The sequence below is a fragment of the Coregonus lavaretus genome (assembly GCF_964263955.1).
Source record: "Coregonus lavaretus genome assembly, chromosome: 1".
NCBI classification, from domain to species: Eukaryota; Metazoa; Chordata; class Actinopteri; order Salmoniformes; family Salmonidae; genus Coregonus; species Coregonus lavaretus.
In genome coordinates, this window is record NC_139988.1 from 20454021 (window position 1) to 20473482 (window position 19462).

Consider the following 19462-nt stretch of genomic DNA (forward strand, 5'->3'; position numbering starts at 1 on the left):
CTTCAGATTTGACAGCTGTCCAAAAGGCGACCATCGACACATTGCACAAGGAGGGAAAGACACAAAAGGTTATTGCAGAAGAGGCTGGCTGTTCTCAGAGCTCTGTGTCCAAACACATTAATAGAGAGGCAAAGGGAAGGAAAAACTGTGGTCAGAAAAAGTGTACAAGCGATAGGGATCACCGCGCCCTAGTCAAGATTGTGAAAAAAAACCCATTCAAACATGTGGGGGAGATTCACAAGGAGTGGACAGCTGCTGGAGTCAGGGCTTCAAGATCCACCACCAAGAGACGCTTGAAAGACATGGGTTTCAACTGCCGCATACCTCGTGTCAAGCCACTGTTGACCAAGAAACAGCGCGAAAAGCGTCTCACCTGGGCTAAGGAAAAAAAGAGCTGGACTGCTGCTGAGTGGTCTAAAGTCATGTTTTCTGACGAAAGCAAATTTTGCATTTCCTTTGGAAATCGAGGTCCCAGAGTCTGGAGGAAGACAGGAGAGGCACAGGATCCACGTTGCCTGAAGTCTAGTGTAAAGTTTCCACCATCAGTGATGGTTTGGGGTGCCATGTCATCTGCTGGTGTCGGTCCACTCTGTTTCCTGAGATCAAGGGTCAACGCAGCCGTCTACCAGCAAGTTTTAGAGCACTTCATGCTTCCTGCTGCTGACCTGCTCTATGGAGATGGAGATTTCAGGTTCCAACAGGACTTGGCGCCTGCACACAGCGCAAAATCTACCCGTGCCTGGTTTACGGACCATGGTATTTCTGTTCTAAATTGGCCAGCCAACTCCCCTGACCTTAGCCCCATAGAAAATCTGTGGGGTATTGTGAAAAGGAAGATGCAGAATGCCAGACCCAACAACGCAGAAGAGTTGAAGGCCACTATCAGAGCAACCTGGGCTCTCATAACACCTGAGCAGTGCCAGAAACTCATCGACTCCATGCCACGCCGCATTAATGCAGTAATTGAGGCAAAAGGAGCTCCAACCAAGTATTGAGTATTGTACATGCTCATATTTTTCATTTTCATACTTTTCAGTTGGCCAACATTTCTAAAAAATCCCTTTTTTGTATTAGCCTTAAGTAATATTCTAATTTTGTGACACACGGAATTTTGGATTTTCATTTGTTGCCACTTCAAATCATCAAAATTAAATGAAATAAACATTTGAATGCATCAGTCTGTGTGCAATGAATAAATATAATGTACAAGTTACACCTTTTGAATGCAATTACTGAAATAAATCAAGTTTTTCAAAATATTCTAATTTACTGACTTTTACCTGTATATAAAAAAATTACGCAGCTCTCCTGCTGGGGCAACCAGTGTGAACTTTAAAACACACAGCCAGTGCTTTGCACCACTCAGGAGGTCTCCTAACAGCACTACTATATGCGTGTGAGGATGTGATCTCTAGCCATCGGCTGCATCCCAAATGCCACCCTACTCCCGATATGGTGCACTACTTTGGACCAGAGTTCTGGTCAAAGGTAGTGCACTATAAAAGGGACTAGGGTTCCATTTGGGACACAGTTATAGAGCTTCAAAGAGGGAGGGGGGGGGGGGTTCAAAGACAACAGCTGTGAAATAAATAGCTGTGAGGGAGAGCATGCTCTCGACTGCTCTCTGAACATGCTTTACATGTGCGATTGAGACGCCCACATCGTAATTATAAAACACCAGAACGCCCACATGCATAGAAATGTGGGTATATTTGTGTTCCACCCATAATCAGTTCAGTGGTGTTTGGTTGGTGGTTCTGGCGCCAGCTGCTGGCAGAGACTGCCAATAACAGGGGGATATTACTATTAAAGGAGAAGGACATAGTTTAATTGAGATTGCATCAGCTACAGTGGGGAGAACAAGTATTTGATACACTGCCGATTTTGCAGGTTTTCCTACTTACAAAGCATGTAGAGGTCTGTAATTTGTATCATAGGTACACTTCAACTGTGAGAGACGGAATCTAAAACAAAAATCCAGAAAATCACATTGTATGATTTTTAAGTAATTAATTTGCATTTTATTGCATGACATAAGTATTTGATCACCTACCAACCAGTAAGAATTCCTGCTCTCACAGACCTGTACGTTTTTCTTTAAGAAGCCCTCCTGTTCTCCACTCATTACCTGTATTAACTGCACCTGTTTGAACTCGTTACCTGTATAAAAGACACCTGTCCACACACTCAATCAAACAGACTCCAACCTCTCCACAATGGCCAAGACCAGAGAGCTGTGTAAGGACATCAGGGATAAAATTGTAGACATGCACAAGGCTGGGATGGGCTACAGGACAATAGGCAAGCAGCTTGGTGAGAAGGCAACAACTGTTGGCGCAATTATTAGAAAATGGAAGAAGTTCAAGATGACGGTCAATCACCCTCGGTCTGGGGCTCCATGCAAGTTCTCACCTCGTGGGGCATCAATGATCATGAGGAAGGTGAGGGATCAGCCCAGAACTACACGGCAGGACCTGGTCAATGACCTGAAGAGAGCTGGGACCACAGTCTCAAAGAAAACCATTAGTAACACACTACGAGGAGGAATGGGAGAAGGTCATGTGGTCTGATGAGACAAAAATAGAGCTTTTTGGTCTAAACTCCACTCGCCGTGTTTGGAGGAAGAAGAAGGATGAGTACAACCCCAAGAACACCATCCCAACCGTGAAGCATGGAGGTGGAAACATCATTCTTTGGGGATGCTTTTCTGCAAAGGGGACAGGACGACTGCACCGTATTGAGGGGAGGATGGATGGGGCCATGTATCGCGAGATCTTGGCCAACAACCTCCTTCCCTCAGTAAGAGCATTGAAGATGGGTCGAGGCTGGGTCTTCCAGCATGACAACGACCCGAAACACACAGCCAGGGCAACTAAGGAGTGGCTCCGTAAGAAGCATCTCAAGGTCCTGGAGTGGCCTAGCCAGTCTCCAGACCTGAACCCAATAGAAAATCTTTGGAGGGAGCTGAAGGTCCGTATTGCCCAGCGACAGCCCCAAAACCTGAAGGATCTGGAGAAGGTCTGTATGAAGGAGTGGGCCAAAAACCCTGCTGCAGTGTGTGCAAACCTGGTCAAGACCTACAGGAAACGTATGATCTCTGTAATTGCAAACAAAGGTTTCTGTACCAAATATTAAGTTCTGCTTAATGTGATTTTCTGGATTTTTGTTTTAGATTCCGTCTCTCACAGTTGAAGTGTACCTATGATAAAAATTACAGACCTCTACATGCTTTGTAAGTAGGAAAACCTGCAAAATTGGCAGTGTATCAAATACTTGTTCTCCCCACTATCTCATGAGACAGCAGAATGCTTAAAATACAGAGGAGACATAAGGAATAATAATACCCAATGTGATTACTTACTGATGTAAACCAATTTGACTGAATGCCACAATCTAGACTTATGTCTTATTCTTATACCTAGAATTCATGTAGATGTTTAGATCAATTCTGACAGCCTCCTAAACTCAACTGAATATCTAAATTGAGAGCTTTGCCTTTCAGAGGGGGAAATGGTTTGATTCAATATGCATAAATTAATCATTGCGAGGCTGAGAAACACATGGCAGTTGAGGTGTGCTGCCTTGACTGGTGTCAATGATGGATGTGGGTCTATGACCTTTGACCTCTACACTGAGACAGGGGAGCAGGACGTACAGTATGACCCTAATGGGTTTCCATAGCTTCCCTGAGTACTGTACTACAGGACATATAGATACAGCACTCTGTATAACAGACAGCCTGACTTACTGGGGGTGGGGAGGTAGTGTGTGTGTGCGCGTGTGTGGTAGTGTGTCTACACACTCAGTCAAGGATGAGTGCATCCAGTGAAGTGGCACAATGGATAGCACATGCAGCCTGACACGTACGCTTGCATGCGCACACAAACAGACATGCACCGCGCCGCCAGATACACACACAGCCGTTCACTCCCTCTTCCATGCCTGACACACCAGGATGGATCCGTTGGGGGTTTCCAACACTCACGATTCCCTCTCGTTAGAAAAAGAGACAAGAGAGAGGGAGGGAAGGAAGGACAGAAACAGAGAGATTGAAGGAGGGGGAATAGAAAGAGAGCAATATAGACTTAGAGGGAGGGAGGGACAGAGACAGGAAGAGAGAGGGAGAGAGGGACAGAGACAGGAAGAGAGAGAGGGAGGGAGGGGAAGAGAGAGGGTGGGAGGGACAGGATGATGTTTAGCATGTACTCAGAGAGGAGAGGAGAGACCCAGGAGCCATGATGATGTTTAGCATGTACTCAGAGAGGAGAGACCCAGGAGCCATGATGATGTTTAGCATGTACTCAGAGAGGGGGCGGCACAAAAAACCTTTGTTATTTTCTTCACAGTAAGCAGATGGAACTACGCCACACAGCAGCAGGTGTGTGTATATGTGTTTCTGTGGGTGTGCGCGTGAGCAGTGTGTGAACAGGGGCGGGGTGAGAGACGAAAGGAGAGGCACCTCCACTGATCTCCTGTGTCGTGTGTGATGAGTCTCAAACCTGCCTGATCCCCTCCAGAGTCAGCCCCGTCACCATAGGGCTCTGGTCAGAAGTAGCGCACTATGTAGGGAATAGGGTGCCATTTGGGACGTAGCGTCTCTCCTCTCCCAACCACCCATCTAGAATGCTAATAAGAGCCAGCGACTAACACACACTGACACACAGTCCCTTGCATAATTCATACAGCAGCAGCGGGTCACTCTGCATAATGAGCAGTTTACTCTGGTTCTGGATGTCATTGTGACACCGCTAATCTGCATTTAGCACAGAGGAGGAGAAAAGAAAACAGAACAAGAGATGAGCGGAGCGCTGATGAACAAACAACCTCTGAAAGTAGTCAAGCCCCGTCAGCACTAAGCTGAGAAAGTAAAGCATTAAATGGACAGACGGAGGCGCCATAAAACTCATGTGTGAACAGGTCCAGTTTAGACAGGACGCTGTTGAATATTTATTTGTAGGCCATTACTGAAAACGAGATTACTAGGTTTCATTCAGTCATCTAACAGACTAATTGAACGTTGTAGCCTAATTTCAGGGTTAATATGACAATATTAAGACTGTTGAATATTTCTCATGGGCTCTTGGTTTTGTAAGGGCCAGATTACACTGTCATTCAGTGATCTCTAACAGACGGATAATAGCCTAATTTGAGGTTAATATGACATATGGTTTAATATTGGCCTGAGACGATTACCTAGATAACAATATAGACCCATTTTAGCCATAATAATAAAAGTGAATGTGACTCTACAAAGACCATTTATCATAACTATGAAAAGTGTATGCTATTTTCTCTTATTGTAATATTTTGCAGATTTGAGATGTTTTATAATGTTGTCATGTTGAATCCAGCTAAAGAACAAAAATAAATACAATTGCCACCTGCAGGAGAAAGAGGGTAGTCTAGATATTGTGTTTATCCTGCGCCATACTGTACTGTCATATGACTGTGAGGTTCCATTTCCAGCCACATGATGGCAGTGTCGTCCAGATAATATAGCAACCAAAATAACAATTGTTCAATTTCCTTACACTTGTAGCTACATTTAAAAATGTGTTTAAACTCAGAGGGTATTAAAACAATTGCATGAATAGGCTACTAAATGTAACCAATGCTGTTCAATTAATTATATAAAGTAAAACAAAAAGCCAAGATGAAACTTAAGTACACACCGCCCGTTTTCAAAGCAAAATCTGACTTCACGATCACCACCTTAAAAAGAGGTTAATGTTAAGATGACAAGATAACTAGCCTGAGGAGCAGTGGAACAGTGGGTTAGCTGTGGGAACAATTAGAGAAGACAACACTGCCATATATGGAAGAGAGACTAACGTGAACAGGCCCTGGATGCGTCCCAAACGGCACTCTATATAGTGCACAACTATCAACCAGAGCCCTATGGGCCCTGGTCAAAAGTAGTGCACTAGATCGGGGACTACGGAGCCATTTTGGGACGCATCTCCTAAATCTGGTGGTTAGTCAGTGAATCTGATGGATTATCTGTATAATGGAGATTGTATGGGGTGATTCATTACATTTACATTACATTTTAGTCATTTAGCAGACGCTCTTATCCAGAGCGACTTACAGTTAGTGAGTGCATACATTATTTTTTTTATTTTTCACTCTGGCCCCCCGTGGGAATCGAACCCACAACCCTGGCGTTGCAAACGCCATGTTGTACCAACTGAGCTACATCCCTATTCATACACTACATTTACTCTGAGGGAGTTTTCACCCCCTTTCTTCAACTGTGTAAATCCTGTACTAGTTTGCACAGTCAAAAGGTAATAACTAAGGAGGTCATTGTGATCGTACTAGACTAGAGGACAAGGCAGTCAGGGATCTTTTGTTGCAACATTGATATACCTTTGATGACTAAAACAGCCATAGCATTGAAAGAGGTCAATGTAGATGGATCATGTTTGGATGAGTCAGCATTTTTCACTTGCTGTCCTGACTGAACAGTATCAGGGCTTGTATTCATAAAGCGTCTCAGAGTAGAAGCGCAAATGTAGAATCAGTTTTGCCTTTTAGATTTGAATGACTAAAGATTACATGGACAGGGGAGGACCTGACCCTAGATCAGCACTCCTACTCCGAGACGCTTTTTGAATACAGTTATCAGACTGGTAGTGGTGAACCATTGGCCAGATATGACAGTGAGAGGAGAGTTGATGGCATAGAATCAAAATGACTAGAATGGACATTGATTGCACTGTACGGTCATGGTCAAAAGTTTTGAGAATCACACAAATACTAATTTTCACAAAGTCTGCTGCCTCAGTTTTGATGATGGCAATTTGCATATACTCCAGAATGTCATGAAGAGTGATCAGATGAATTGCAATTAATTGCAAAGTCCCTCTTTGCCATGAAAATGAACTTAATCCCCCAAAAACATTACCACTGCATTTCAGCCCTGCCACAAAAGGACCAGCTGACATCATGTCAGTGATTCTCTCGTTAACAAAGGTGAGAGTGTTGACGAGGACAAGGCTAGAGATCACTCTGTCATGCTGATTGAGTTAGAATAACAGACTGGAAGCTTTAAAAGGAGGGTGGTGCTTGAAAACATTGTTCTTCCTCTGTTAACCATGGTTACCTGCAAGGATACACGTGCCGTCATCATTGCTTTGCACAAAAAGGGCTTCACAGGGAAGGATATTGCTGCTAGTAAGATTGCACCTAAATCAACCATTTATCGGATCATCAAGAACTTCAAGGAGAGAGGTTAAATTGTTGTGAAGAAGGCATCAGGGCGCCTAAGAAAGTCCAGCAAGCGCCAGGACCGTCTCCTAAAGTTGATTCAGCTGCGGGATAGGGGCACCACCAGTGCAGAGCTTGCTCAGGAATGGCAGCAAGCAGGTGTGAGTGCATCTGCACGCACAGTGAGTTTTGGACTTTTGGAGGATGGCCTGGTGTCAAGAAGGGCAGCAAAGAAGCCACTTCTCTCCAGGAAAAACATCAGGGACAGACTGATATTCTGGTACAGGGATTGGACTGCTGAGGACTGGGGTAAAGTCATTTTCTTTGATGAATCCCCTTTCCGATTGTTTGGGGCATCCGGAAAAAACCTTGTCCGAAGAATACAAGGAGAGCGCTACCATCAGTCCTGTGTCATGCCAACAGTAAAGCATCCTGAGACCATTCATGTGTGGGGTTGGTTCTCAGCCAAGGGAGTGGGCTCACTCACAATTTTGCCTAAGAACACAGCCATGAATAAAGAATGGTACCAACACATCCTCCGAGAGCAACTTCTCCCAACCCTCCAAGAACAGTTTGGTGACGACCAATGCCTTTTCCAGCATGATGGAGCACCTTGCCATAAGGCAAAAGTGATAACCAAGTGGCTCAGGGAACAAAACATCGACATTTTGGGTCCACGGCCAGGAAACTCCCCAGACCTTAATCCCATTGAGAACTTGTAGTCAATCCTCAAGAGGCGGGTGGACAAACAAAAACCCACAAATTCTGACAAACTCCAAGCATTGATTATGCAAGAATGGGCTGCCATCAGTCAGGATGTGGCCCAGAAGTTAATTGACAGCATGCCAAGGCGGATTGCAGAGGTCTTGAAAAAGAAGGGTCAACACTGCAAATATTGACTCTTTGCATAAACGTAATGTAATTGTCAATAAAAGCCTTTGACACCTATGGAATGCTTGTAATTATACTTCAGTATACCATAGTAACATCTGACAAAAATATCTCATAACACTGAAGCAGCGAACTTTGTGAAGACCAATACTTGTGTCATTCTCAAAACTTTTGACCACAACTGTACTATCGCGGCGGTCTGAAGGGATTTGCCTGTTCTAGGCATTTTATTTCTATGGCCAGATACGCCCGGGAGAGGGGTGATGACGGCGTACACTGTACCAGAGATGGTTCATCTATATTGTTAACAGGATTAGCTAGATAATTGAATTCAGACAGGACTGGAGTTGAGAGCGCCCCGAGTGATATCTGCGCCGCTAAAGCAATGGAAAAAATACTAACAGCACTAACCAGTTTGGGTTTGTGGATTTGGAAGTGGCACACAAGGGTAAGCTTTGATAAAAGGGCTTGTTTGCCATATAGTGCTAATCACAAAGCTCCAAGGTTAGGGTCCAGTTAGAGTTAGACAGCATGTCAGACTTGTTTGGGTTGCTACAACAAAATCAGTGCAGACATAAAGTGCTACCACAAGTTCACCCAAAACTAGGCTAGACACCACAAGCTAAGTGTGGCAGTACAGTAAACTCTATAACCAAACATCAACTTCATCTGTACATAATACTAATACTGTCAAATGGCCTGCTGTACAACATGTTAGGGCCCTGTGTTTTGGGAAAATCATGTCACATTACCTGTATTTTAACCATTATTTAAGTGATTTTTCATCAAACTGCCCCCTTACTTTTTACTGTATGCCAGATGGTCCAGCACCATCCTCAGTGTAATTCTAATTTCTGGAAAAGGCAATAGTGGGCGGAACAAGCAAGGAGGTGGGCAGAGCCAAGCATGAGCTACCGAGATCCTATTGGCACGTTCTAGCATGCATTTGCATATTTCCTTTAGGGAACGCCTACTCTGAAGTGCGCAATAACTAAAGTTGCACTACTAAACAACGCAACTTTTAAAAACTTTGGCAAAGGGTAAAGTCCACAAAAAACATAGTTCACTCTGTTCGTAACAGATTCTAGTTTTGGGAACAAAAAAACATTGAGATCAAATGTTTCATCAATGAGAATACTAGCAGAATGTCGGACAAAATCCATCTCGTTCCATCTTCTCCCACTGTCGGCCATTGGGCTTCCTCTCACTACCATGTTCGGTAGTGAGTGGAAACGCTAAGCGGACGCTTCACATTTATACATCCGGTGAAATATCTGTCTCATTGTTCTATCTATGGTTAAAATCTAGGTCATGTGACACAATAGCCCAAGACACGGGGCCCTATACACGGGATGAAGGGTTTCCACGAGCTGGGATATTACCAAAAATTATCGACACCGAGCATCACTTATCGCAGGGTTTCCCAAACTCGGTCCTGGAGCCCGCCCCCCGGGTGCATGTTTTGGTTTTTGCCCTAGCACTACACAGCTGATTCAAATAACCAACCCATCATCAATCTTTGATTATTTAAAATCAGTTATGTAGTGCTAGGGCAAAAACCAAAACGTGCACCCAGGGTGGGCCCAGGACCAAGTTTGGGAAACCCTGACTTTATCGCAGGCATTTTGCTGATATCGTTCATTACAATAACTACCCGATATTAAAGAAATGTGAAGTTTGAAATTAGATTTTAGTTTGCTAATATGGGTGATTGTTAATAGGACAATTGATGGCTACAACTATCACACTAGTATTGGTAGTTTCAAAGGATCATTTTAAACTGTGTTGCACATTAATGTTAATTAAATGTTTTAAACGCATCTTTATATTTATCATTATCGCATCAATTCAGGCAATTTATCGAGATATGGATTTCTCTCCCCACCCAGCTCTAGTTTCCAGACAGTAGAGTAAGCTGTATTGTAGGCTATAAGCAAACATGAACTGAAACTCTGAGGGATACTTCATCCTACTTATATCAAATGTATATTATAAATCCCTTTTACATCAGCAGTTGTCACAAAGTGCTTTCCAGATACACAGCCGAAAACCCCAAAGAGCAAGCAATGAAGAGGCAGAAGCACAGTGGCTAGGAAAAACTCCATAGAAGGCAGGAACCTAGGAAGAAACCTAGAGAGGAACCAGGCTCCGAGAGGTTACACTCGCCATAGACTACAACACAAGGTTCACTAAATAGTTTCCTCTATACTGAACTAGGCGACAGAGCCAGTCCTGGTGCTGTAGAAATGGCGACATGAAGAATGCAGCCATTGTGTGTGGGGACAGAACAGAACTGCATGGTATATGTGATGCCAAAGATAACACTATTATCTATGTGTCTGTTGCTCTGCCTGTTGGGGAGACTGAACTACACTGCTGATAATGCTGCTTTACAGTAGAAGCACCACACCTGGACTACTGGTCAGTGATCTGGCATCCAATATCACGAGTAGTAGATCATCGCTGAAAGGGGCCATCTTAAATAATACAAGTTTCACCGGGTAACCAATCAATTCATTATTCTGAATGCTTTCAGCCACATCTCTTTGTTTTCTTATAAAGCAGAAGAATAAAAAAAGTTCCCTACCAAAGCAATAGCCTAAAGCTGAAACTCTTATTATTACTGTGGATTATTGGTTTCCCTCTTTAGAGATCTCTGGGGAGTACTCTGCATTCTGAAAGCTGTGGCAAGTACATCACATGGTACATGGAATAACAGGAAATTAAAGGAACTCAGGGGCCACATTTCTTACGCAAGCTTTCTGGCTAGAGGTACACCATCTATACAGAAGTATGTGAACACCCCTTTAAATTAGTGGATTCAGCTATTTCAGCCACACCCGTTGCATAAAATCGAGCACACCACCATGCAATCTCCATAGACAAACAATGGCAGTAGAATGGCCTTACTGAAGAACGCAGTGACTCAACGTGGCACCGTCATAGGATGCCACCTTTCCAACAAGTCAGTTCGTTAAATTTCTGCCCTGCTAGAGCTGCTCCGGTCAACTGTAAGTGATGTTATTGTGAATTCGAAACTTCTAGGAGCAACAACGACTCAGCCGTGAAGTGGTAGGAATCACAAGTGCACAGAAAGGGACCACCGAGTGCTGAAGCGCGTAGCACGTAAAAATCGTCTGTCCTCGGTTGCAACACTCACTACCGAGTGCCTCTGGAAGCAACGTCAGCACAAGAACTGTTCGTTGGGAGCTTCATGAAATGGGTTTCCATCCGAGCAGCCGCACACAAGCATCGGCTGGAGTGGTGTAAAGCTTGCCGCCATTGGACTCCGGAGAAGTGGAAACGCGTTCTCTGGAGTGATGAATCACACTTCACCATCTGGCAGTCCGACGGACGAATCTGGGGTTGGCGAATGCCAGGAGAACGCTGCCTGCCCCAATGCATAGTGCCAACTGTAACATTTGGTGGAGGAGGAATAATGGTCTGGGGCTGTTTTTCATGGTTCGGGCTAGTCCCCTTAGTTCCAGTGAAGGGAAATCTCAACGTTACAGCATACAATAACGTTCTAGATGATTCTGTGCTTCAACTTCGTGGCAACAATTTGGGGAAGGCCCTTTCCTGTTTCAGCATGACAATGCCCCCGTGCACAAAGCGAGGTCCATAAAGAAATGGTTTGTCGAGATCGACGTGGAAGAACTTGACTGGCCTGCACAGAGCCCTGACCTCAACCCCATCGAACACCTTTGGGATGAATTGGAACGCCGACTGTGAGCCAGGCCTAATCGCCCAACATCAGTGCCTGACCCCACGAATGCTTGTGGATGAATGGAAGCAAGTCCCCGCAGCAATATTCCAACATCTAGCGGAGTCACTGACCACCTTCCGGAGACACTTGAAACCCTACCTCTTTAAGGAATACCTGGAATAGTATAAAAGTAATCCTTCTTTTCTTTTTTTTTTAAGTGGTTGTCCCACTGGCTATCATAAGTTGAATGCACCAATTTGTAAGTCGCTCTGGATAAGAGCGTCTGTTAAATGACGTTAATGTAAATGTAGTGGAAAGCCTTCCCAGAAGAGTGGAGGCCGTTATAGCAGCAAAGGGGGGACCAACTCCATATTAATGCCCATGATTTTGGAATGAGATGTTTTGGATAAATGCTCGTTTTCATTGCAAAACATTTTTGCTATGGTGTGCGCCAATGAATACGACCCAGGCAATGCAACCACTGAAGACCCTCCCACTCAAGAATCCTATGGAGTGCCGACTTCAGAATTGAAAGACTTTACGCATATCAGACCATCCCTAAAATCCAGCTCTCCTTTGGGCATCAACAGAAGACATCGGAGGCTAATATATCCTCCTAACACTATGGTCTTTTAAGTGCTGCCTAACCCCGAGGTCATATTGTTGGTGAATTAGCCCCTTCTATAATGTAGTGTGGAGAAGGGTTATTTTTTGGGGTGTGTCCGTATCAGCTCAATCTATATTTAGACTACACAGATGTTCACAGAGGATAGAATCATCCCTCTACAGTCAGTGTCAAAGTTATAACTGCATGCAATTCAATAGCACATAGCCTACATTTCAACGATATTACATTATTCAAGTCCTCTAATTCCTTATCGAAATCCATGATCCATATATTTCTAATAGTCTACCATTTGGCTCAACTGTAGTAGAATAACTGAGTCAGTGTCAGCGTGAATTCTTGTGGCTAACAGCCACATCGTGGTGGAAGTAGCATGAATGTGCCATGGCCATGCTTGGGGACCTGCAGATCAAGAGCAGCTGCCCCATTCCGAAAGGCTGATTTATAGACACCCAGGTTGTGTCCCAAATTGCACCCTATTCTGTATTTAGTGCACTACTTTTGACCAGGGCCCATAAAATAGTGTACTAAATAGGAAACAGAGTGACATTTGGGACGCACTCCCAGTCAGCTATTTTCAGTGCTGCTTATTATGCCAAGATGCTTCAGCAGAAGTATGAATGAACAATAGTTGACTAAATTTGATAGTAAAAAGCGGATATTGAAGTGTGTGTGTGTGTTGAATTAAGTCGCTGTTTTAGCGGTCCGTTACTCACATGGCTTTGTGCTTGTCCTCCGCCAGTATCTGGTCGTTGGGCTTCAGTCCATACCTATTGAGACAGAAGCAATATTAAAATAAGAGTAGAATTTAAATTTGTAAACACACACCTAAATAATACAATGACAGGCTGCATGATTAGCTTAGTCTAAATGGTTTAGTTCAAACTCACTTGTCGAGGAAGTCCTTGTCCACAACAGCTGAGATGTCGAGCAGGGGGTTTCCCATCCCAAATAGAGCATTTTCACTGTGAAGAGAAAAGAGAGAAAAGCTATAAAGGCTCAGACCCTTTCTGCCCACTAAAGTCGTCCTCATCCCCACATCTGGTGTGACAGAGTAAATAAAAGAAGTGAAAGTTCTGAAATCCCAGATAGTCCTCAGACAATGTTGCCTAGAATGGTGGAACGGCAAATCCTTCTAGCTAAACCTTACTCGAAACCATGAACATGTTCAGTTCACCATAGGTTGTGATGTTTTATTTGTGACCAGACAAAGACCTAGGGCCTGCCAAGTGAGGCAGTGTGACACCAGTCCCTGTGTTTCTGTGGTGGCTCTGTTACCAGTGGAGATCATTTGAGGATGACCTGTGCTCCTCACAGAGTGAAAGGGGTTAAGGCAAGTCAAGTCTGTCATCTGAGCTGTTCCCTGTGAGCAACACGTGGGACACATGAAGCATCCTGTACTGAAGAGAGAACACAGGATCTAAGCAGAGGCAAACATATGCATGTCTCACTCCCATATCAAACTAAACCATGTCCTCTGTGAACTGTCTGTCTGATCACCTGATAAGAGAAGAACAACGTAGGAGTGCTTATCTAGGATCAGTTTAGCCTTTTAGATCATAATGAATAAGATTACATGGACAAAAGGGACCAGATCCTAGATCAGCACTCCTACTCTGACAGAATATGAATGCATGACGTAATGGTGTTGGTATTGAAGAATCGCACTAAACCCCTATGGGTTTTTCAGCACTCTACGGAGAGCCTAAAGTGTTTTATTCCACTGACAGCGTCATCTTTTAGGCACATGCAGATATGGCATAGGCACACGTGGAGCTCATGTCTCGCTTAACTAACAGCTGAAGGCCTATATAGCAACGTTACCCCACGCATGCATACACAAAGAGCAAACCTGAAAAATGCAGGCCAGTGCACATTCCATAATGCATTTAAACTCCATATGGTAATGATCTATATAGGCAGTAACTGAGTGTACATTTATTTTAAACACACATTTTGAAAGATATCGTTATCTTTGACAAGGTTTCATAGACTTCACAAGTTATAGTCAAAGTCTGCTCTTATGACAAGACAACAACTGACCCTCAAGTCCTGCAGTCTCTTCCAAGTCATGCCCTAACAAGAAGTCCATAGGCTATAGCCTATCACAATGATGTTCCTGTCACTCCCTTTTGATCTAACCATTATCACTGGAATGACAGGAGAAACATGCCACATAAATATACAATAATGACTGTTATATTACTGTGAAGCAAATAATCTTACCTTGCAGAAGTCATTGTGTCAGTTTAGGTTGATTCTAGCTTTAGCCTAACAAACTGGTGAAGCTACAACTCAATATCAAGCAGCAATAGCAGTGTGCTTATCTTGCAGCAATTTCCACTGAAACTGGAACCTCCTCTAATACCGTTTCCAAAACTGATTGGCTTTAACTGCAGTGGGCGGCGCGATATAAAACATGTCTAGGTATGTGGTTGGCTGCACACATGTCACCTATTTTGAGTCCTTAGCACGTTCGCCTAGTTAGTTACTTAAACAAATAATTGAAACCTTAGCGTTGCCTAACTTGATACTTTGTTGCATATTCTGATTAATCGCCGATGTGCAACGTATCCATGTTGCATCATGCATGGGAAATACAGTTGTGGTTAGGCATAAAAAGCTTGGACCATCATGGCCACCATATAAACAAATTCTGATGCAAGAATTTATCAGCACAGCAGCAGAATAATAAGTTGTGTAATCACGTTTCATAAGAGCGCGTGTCAGAACAAGATATTTCGCTAATCAATTTATTAACACGTGCACGTGGAAATTCTTCGAATTCTTGTTAGCTACTGGCTAGTTGGCATTCTTGCTAGCTACCTGAACCAGTATGTGCGCGAACGCACAGATCGATACTGGTTCACTAGTTACCCACCCATCTCTGTACTTGTTTACGAAGCTTCACTACAAAGCCATAATTTATCAGCGTCTTATACACATCTGAGCATTGAGTTTCTAGATACTGTTAGATAGTTACACACTTACCCGAGTGCTTTATCTGTCATTCTGCCTTTCTCCATGTTGGCTTCTACAACCGCACTCACCTTTTCTGCCGCCACACGGAGTCCACTGGCAGAAGCAACGACCGTTTTATTGGACAAAAATCTATCACATGCTGGCTTGAGATATTGCCTGAATTAAAACATTAGTGACTCGCTATTCCAGAGTGAGAGCTTTGATATCGATTTATAACCAATAGGAACATGTAGGTAATTTTAGCCAATACCGAGCTCACCTGCACCAACCTGGTCACAGAGCATTTCGTATTATTCTGTACCTAAATCCGAGTTGCCATTTCTACTGAACAAAAATATAAACTCAACATGTAAAGCTTATTTCTCTCAAATTCTGTTCACAAATTTGTTTACATCCCCGTTAGTGAGCATTTCTCCTTTGCCTAGATAATCAATCCACCTGACAGGTGTGGCATATCAAGAAGATGTTTAAACACCATGATCATTACACTGGTGCACCTTGTGCTGGGGACAATAAAAGGCCACTCTAAAATGTATTTACAATTACATTACATTTTAGTCATTTAGCAGACGCTCTTATCCAGAGCGACTTACAGTTTAGTGAGTACATACATTTTCATACTGGCCCCCAGTGGGTATCGAACCCACAACCCTGGCGTTGCAAACGCCATGCTCTACCAACTGAGCTACACGGCCTTTTGTGGGGCTTTAAAACTCATTCTGATTGGCTGGGCCTGGCTCCCCAATGGGTGGGCCTATGCCTTACCAGGCCCACCCATGGTTGTGCCAATGCCCAGTCATGTGAAATCTATAGATTAGGGACTAAGAGCCCATTTATGCTTGATCCGAAAATGTGGTCGGAGTCGCCATATGGATGGTGTGATGCAATCGCGGAGTCTCCGGGGGCACGCAAAGGCCAAATTGAGCTCTGTACCACATCGCCATGCGCCTCTCAAATTGTTTAACAATACGGAGGGCTCCGTATAGCTCCGTATTGACATGATTGGTTGACGGTAGGTGATGGCGTGAGGTCCTGTATAAACACAAACTCACTTCCTTGACAACTTCCTTCACAACAGCTCTGCGCTGCACCGCGAAGTGCAAGAAGTATGAATGCCCTGACTTCTGCAGAGGCCATATCACCGTAAATGCTGCATGGCCAATGCAGACAGCAGATTCACCATGCAGAGCCTTTTATGAATATATTTCAATTGACTGATTTCCTTCTATGAACTGTAACTCAGTAAAATCATTGAGATTGTTGCGTTTATATTTTTGTTCAGTATGATATATTAAGTATGGTATGGTATGTATTAATTTATGGATGTCCATCACTCATTTCGTATGATATGTTACAAATTACAATTCGTATTATATGTTACGAATTTGCAGTAATGTACAATATGTTACGAATTCTAGCTAGGTGGCTAATGTTAGCTATGCTAGGGGTTAAGGTTAAGTTTAGGAGTTACGTTAAGGTTAGGGCAGGGACGGCCTGTTCAATAGGGCGATATGGGCGACGCACTGCCAAACGGGAAAAGGAAGGGATTTTTTTTCTAATCAATTATATCACGGCAACAGTAGTTATCAGTGTTGTAATCTGATCTGACTGCCACTAAATGTCAAATCAGGCTAAAGTCGTGCTTCAAATGGCCCCGCCCGTTTTTGGGCGATTTCAGTCAGGTTGAAAATCGCCCAGAAGTCTCTCATAGCCTGTCATGTAAAATCTATTTTTTTCAAATTTCAAAGCTTTCAATACATTCTCTATGGGTGTCTGTGGGCTTGCACTTACGCGCTTTCGTCATACGTGACGTAACCATGAACGTAACTAAGCAAATAGCGGCTAGCAGCGTCTCTTTGCGACCTGCAGTGTGGCGTTATTTTATGTTTTTAATTTGTACACTTAGTTTACAAACATTCTGCCAACCATGGATTTCGAGTGGTGGGTTTTGGACTGATCTTGTTGATCGTGTACATACCCGCTACGAACGGACTAAATAATGAAAACGTTGCTGGCAGCGGAATCCAATACAGCTGGGAGACTTGGCTGGATGACAGAGTCCCGGACAGAGAAGTGGAGCCGGCCGGCTTCACCCTGGTCGGAGCGGACCTCGATCTGACAGTCACAGGGAAAATCGATCCTGGTAAGAGAGCGACTCTGTACCCCCGAGCCCCGACATTGAACTGCTTTCTGTGTCACTGTGACCTTACTATCTGCCCCGTGAGTTCCCCCAATTGTTTGTTACCGTTGTGTACTGTTGATAATCACAAGTTTACTGGAGAACTGAGACCAAGTAGAGACTTTGGACAGGGTGGATATGCACAAGATTTTAGTCAGACCAAGCTATAACATTATATATTTACTACAACAGTACATTCAACCAAAAGCTAATATAACAAAGGCATCAGAGATTATTTATAATCTGTCACAGAAACTGGAATCCATCTCCCCAGATCAGTCAATAAATGCTTCTGGTATTGACTTATATGCTGCCCCTGTCTTCATGTTGTTGCTGGACATATCTTTTTTAAAATGTGTGTAGGTCACCTAAATCATCAGAAAAATTGCCCCTCCTGAGAATTTTTTTAGGAGCCGCCACTGGGTTAGGGTTAGGGGAAGTGTTAGCTAACATGCAAAGTAGCTAAAAAGTAGTATGTAGTTGAAAAGTTGCTAATTTGCTAAAATACTAAAGTTGTCTGTGATGCGATTCAAACTTGCAACCTTTTGGCAATTTTCACGTGTTCCACGGCTAACTGTCATAAACAAATCTCACAAGTATCAGACACCGCAAACTGCCATCTACTGTCTAATCAACGTAAAATTGACATTATCCCACCCCTGGCTGGCCACTATTGGCTTAAAAAGCCAAACCTAACACAATACCTGCCAATGAATTTCCAGCAATATTCCCCCTGTCTGTCTGTGTGGTGCGCGCGTTTGTCTATTACCGTGATAACCGTCTTGTGGGTTGACAGAAATACTTTCACCAAAACCTTCTCAATTAAATGTTAACTACAAAGTAGTCTTACCTGTCAGAAGTATATCATGAGTAAGTATATAATCTGTATATATTATTTGATATTTGCAAACTTTGCCATGAAATGAGCAGCAGCAGTACAGAACCATCCCTAGACTGGCACATTAGATGGCACATTCCTCACTTGCTAGAGGCACAATTAAAGGGGAATTACACTCAAAAATCAACACTGAACAAACATATAAACGCAACATGTAAAGTGTTGGTTCCATGTTTCATGATCTGAAATAAAAGATCCCAGAAATGTTCCACATGCACAAAAAGCTTATTTATCTCAAATTTTGCTCACAAATTTGTTTACAGCCCTGTTAGTGAGCATTTCTCCTTTGTCAAGATAATCCATTCACCTGACAGGTGTGACATATCAAGAAGCTGATTAAACAGCATGATCAAGACCTCCTGAGTGGCGTAGCGGTGTAAGGCACCGCATCGCAGTGCTAGTGGCATCACTACAGACCCAGGTTTGATCCCGGGCTGTGTTGCAGCCGGCCGCGACCGGGAGACCCATGAGGTGGCGCACAATTGTCCGGGTTAGGGGAGGGTTTGGCCAGCCGGGATGTCCTTGACCCATCGCGCTCTAGCGACTCCTGTGGCGGGCCAGGCGCAATGTTTCCTCCAATACATTGGTGCGGCTGGCTTCCGGGTTAAGCGAGCAGTGTGTCAAGAAGCAGTGTGGCTTGGCGGGGTCGTGTTTCGGAGGACGCATGGCTCTCGAACTTCGCCTCTCCCGAGTCCGTATGGGAGTTGCAGCAATGGGACAAGACTGTAACTACCAATTGGATATCACGAAATTAGGGAGAAAAAGGGGTGATAATTACACAGTTTCACCTTGTGCTGGGGACAATAAAAGGCCAATCTAAACTGTGCAGTTTTGTCACAGATGTCTCAAGGTTTGAGGGAGCATGCAATTGGCATGCTGAATGCAGGATTGTCCACCAGAGCTGTTGCCAGAAAATGTAATGTTAATTTCTCTACCATAAGCCACCTCCAACGTCGTTTTAGAGAATTTGTC

At 43.7% G+C, this 19462-nt stretch overlaps 1 protein-coding gene across 2 annotated transcripts in view; it reads right to left on the reverse strand.

Moving 5' to 3' along the window:
• Positions 1-15634, reverse strand: part of adkb (adenosine kinase b) — a 276291-nt gene extending 260657 nt beyond the window's left edge. The window contains exons 1-3 of one of the 2 annotated variants that reach the window (XM_084160041.1): positions 15423-15634; positions 13322-13396; positions 13148-13201 (exon numbers count right to left, since the gene is read on the reverse strand). In XM_084160041.1, coding sequence (XP_084016167.1) covers positions 13148-13201; positions 13322-13396; positions 15423-15457 — 164 coding nt within the window. In that variant the 5' untranslated portion in view covers positions 15458-15634. Of the gene's footprint in view, positions 1-13147; positions 13202-13321; positions 13397-14657; positions 14795-15422 lie in introns of those variants that run through there. The other variant, XM_084160042.1, reaches the window with a different exon arrangement.
• Positions 15635-19462: the final 3828 nt, after the last annotated feature.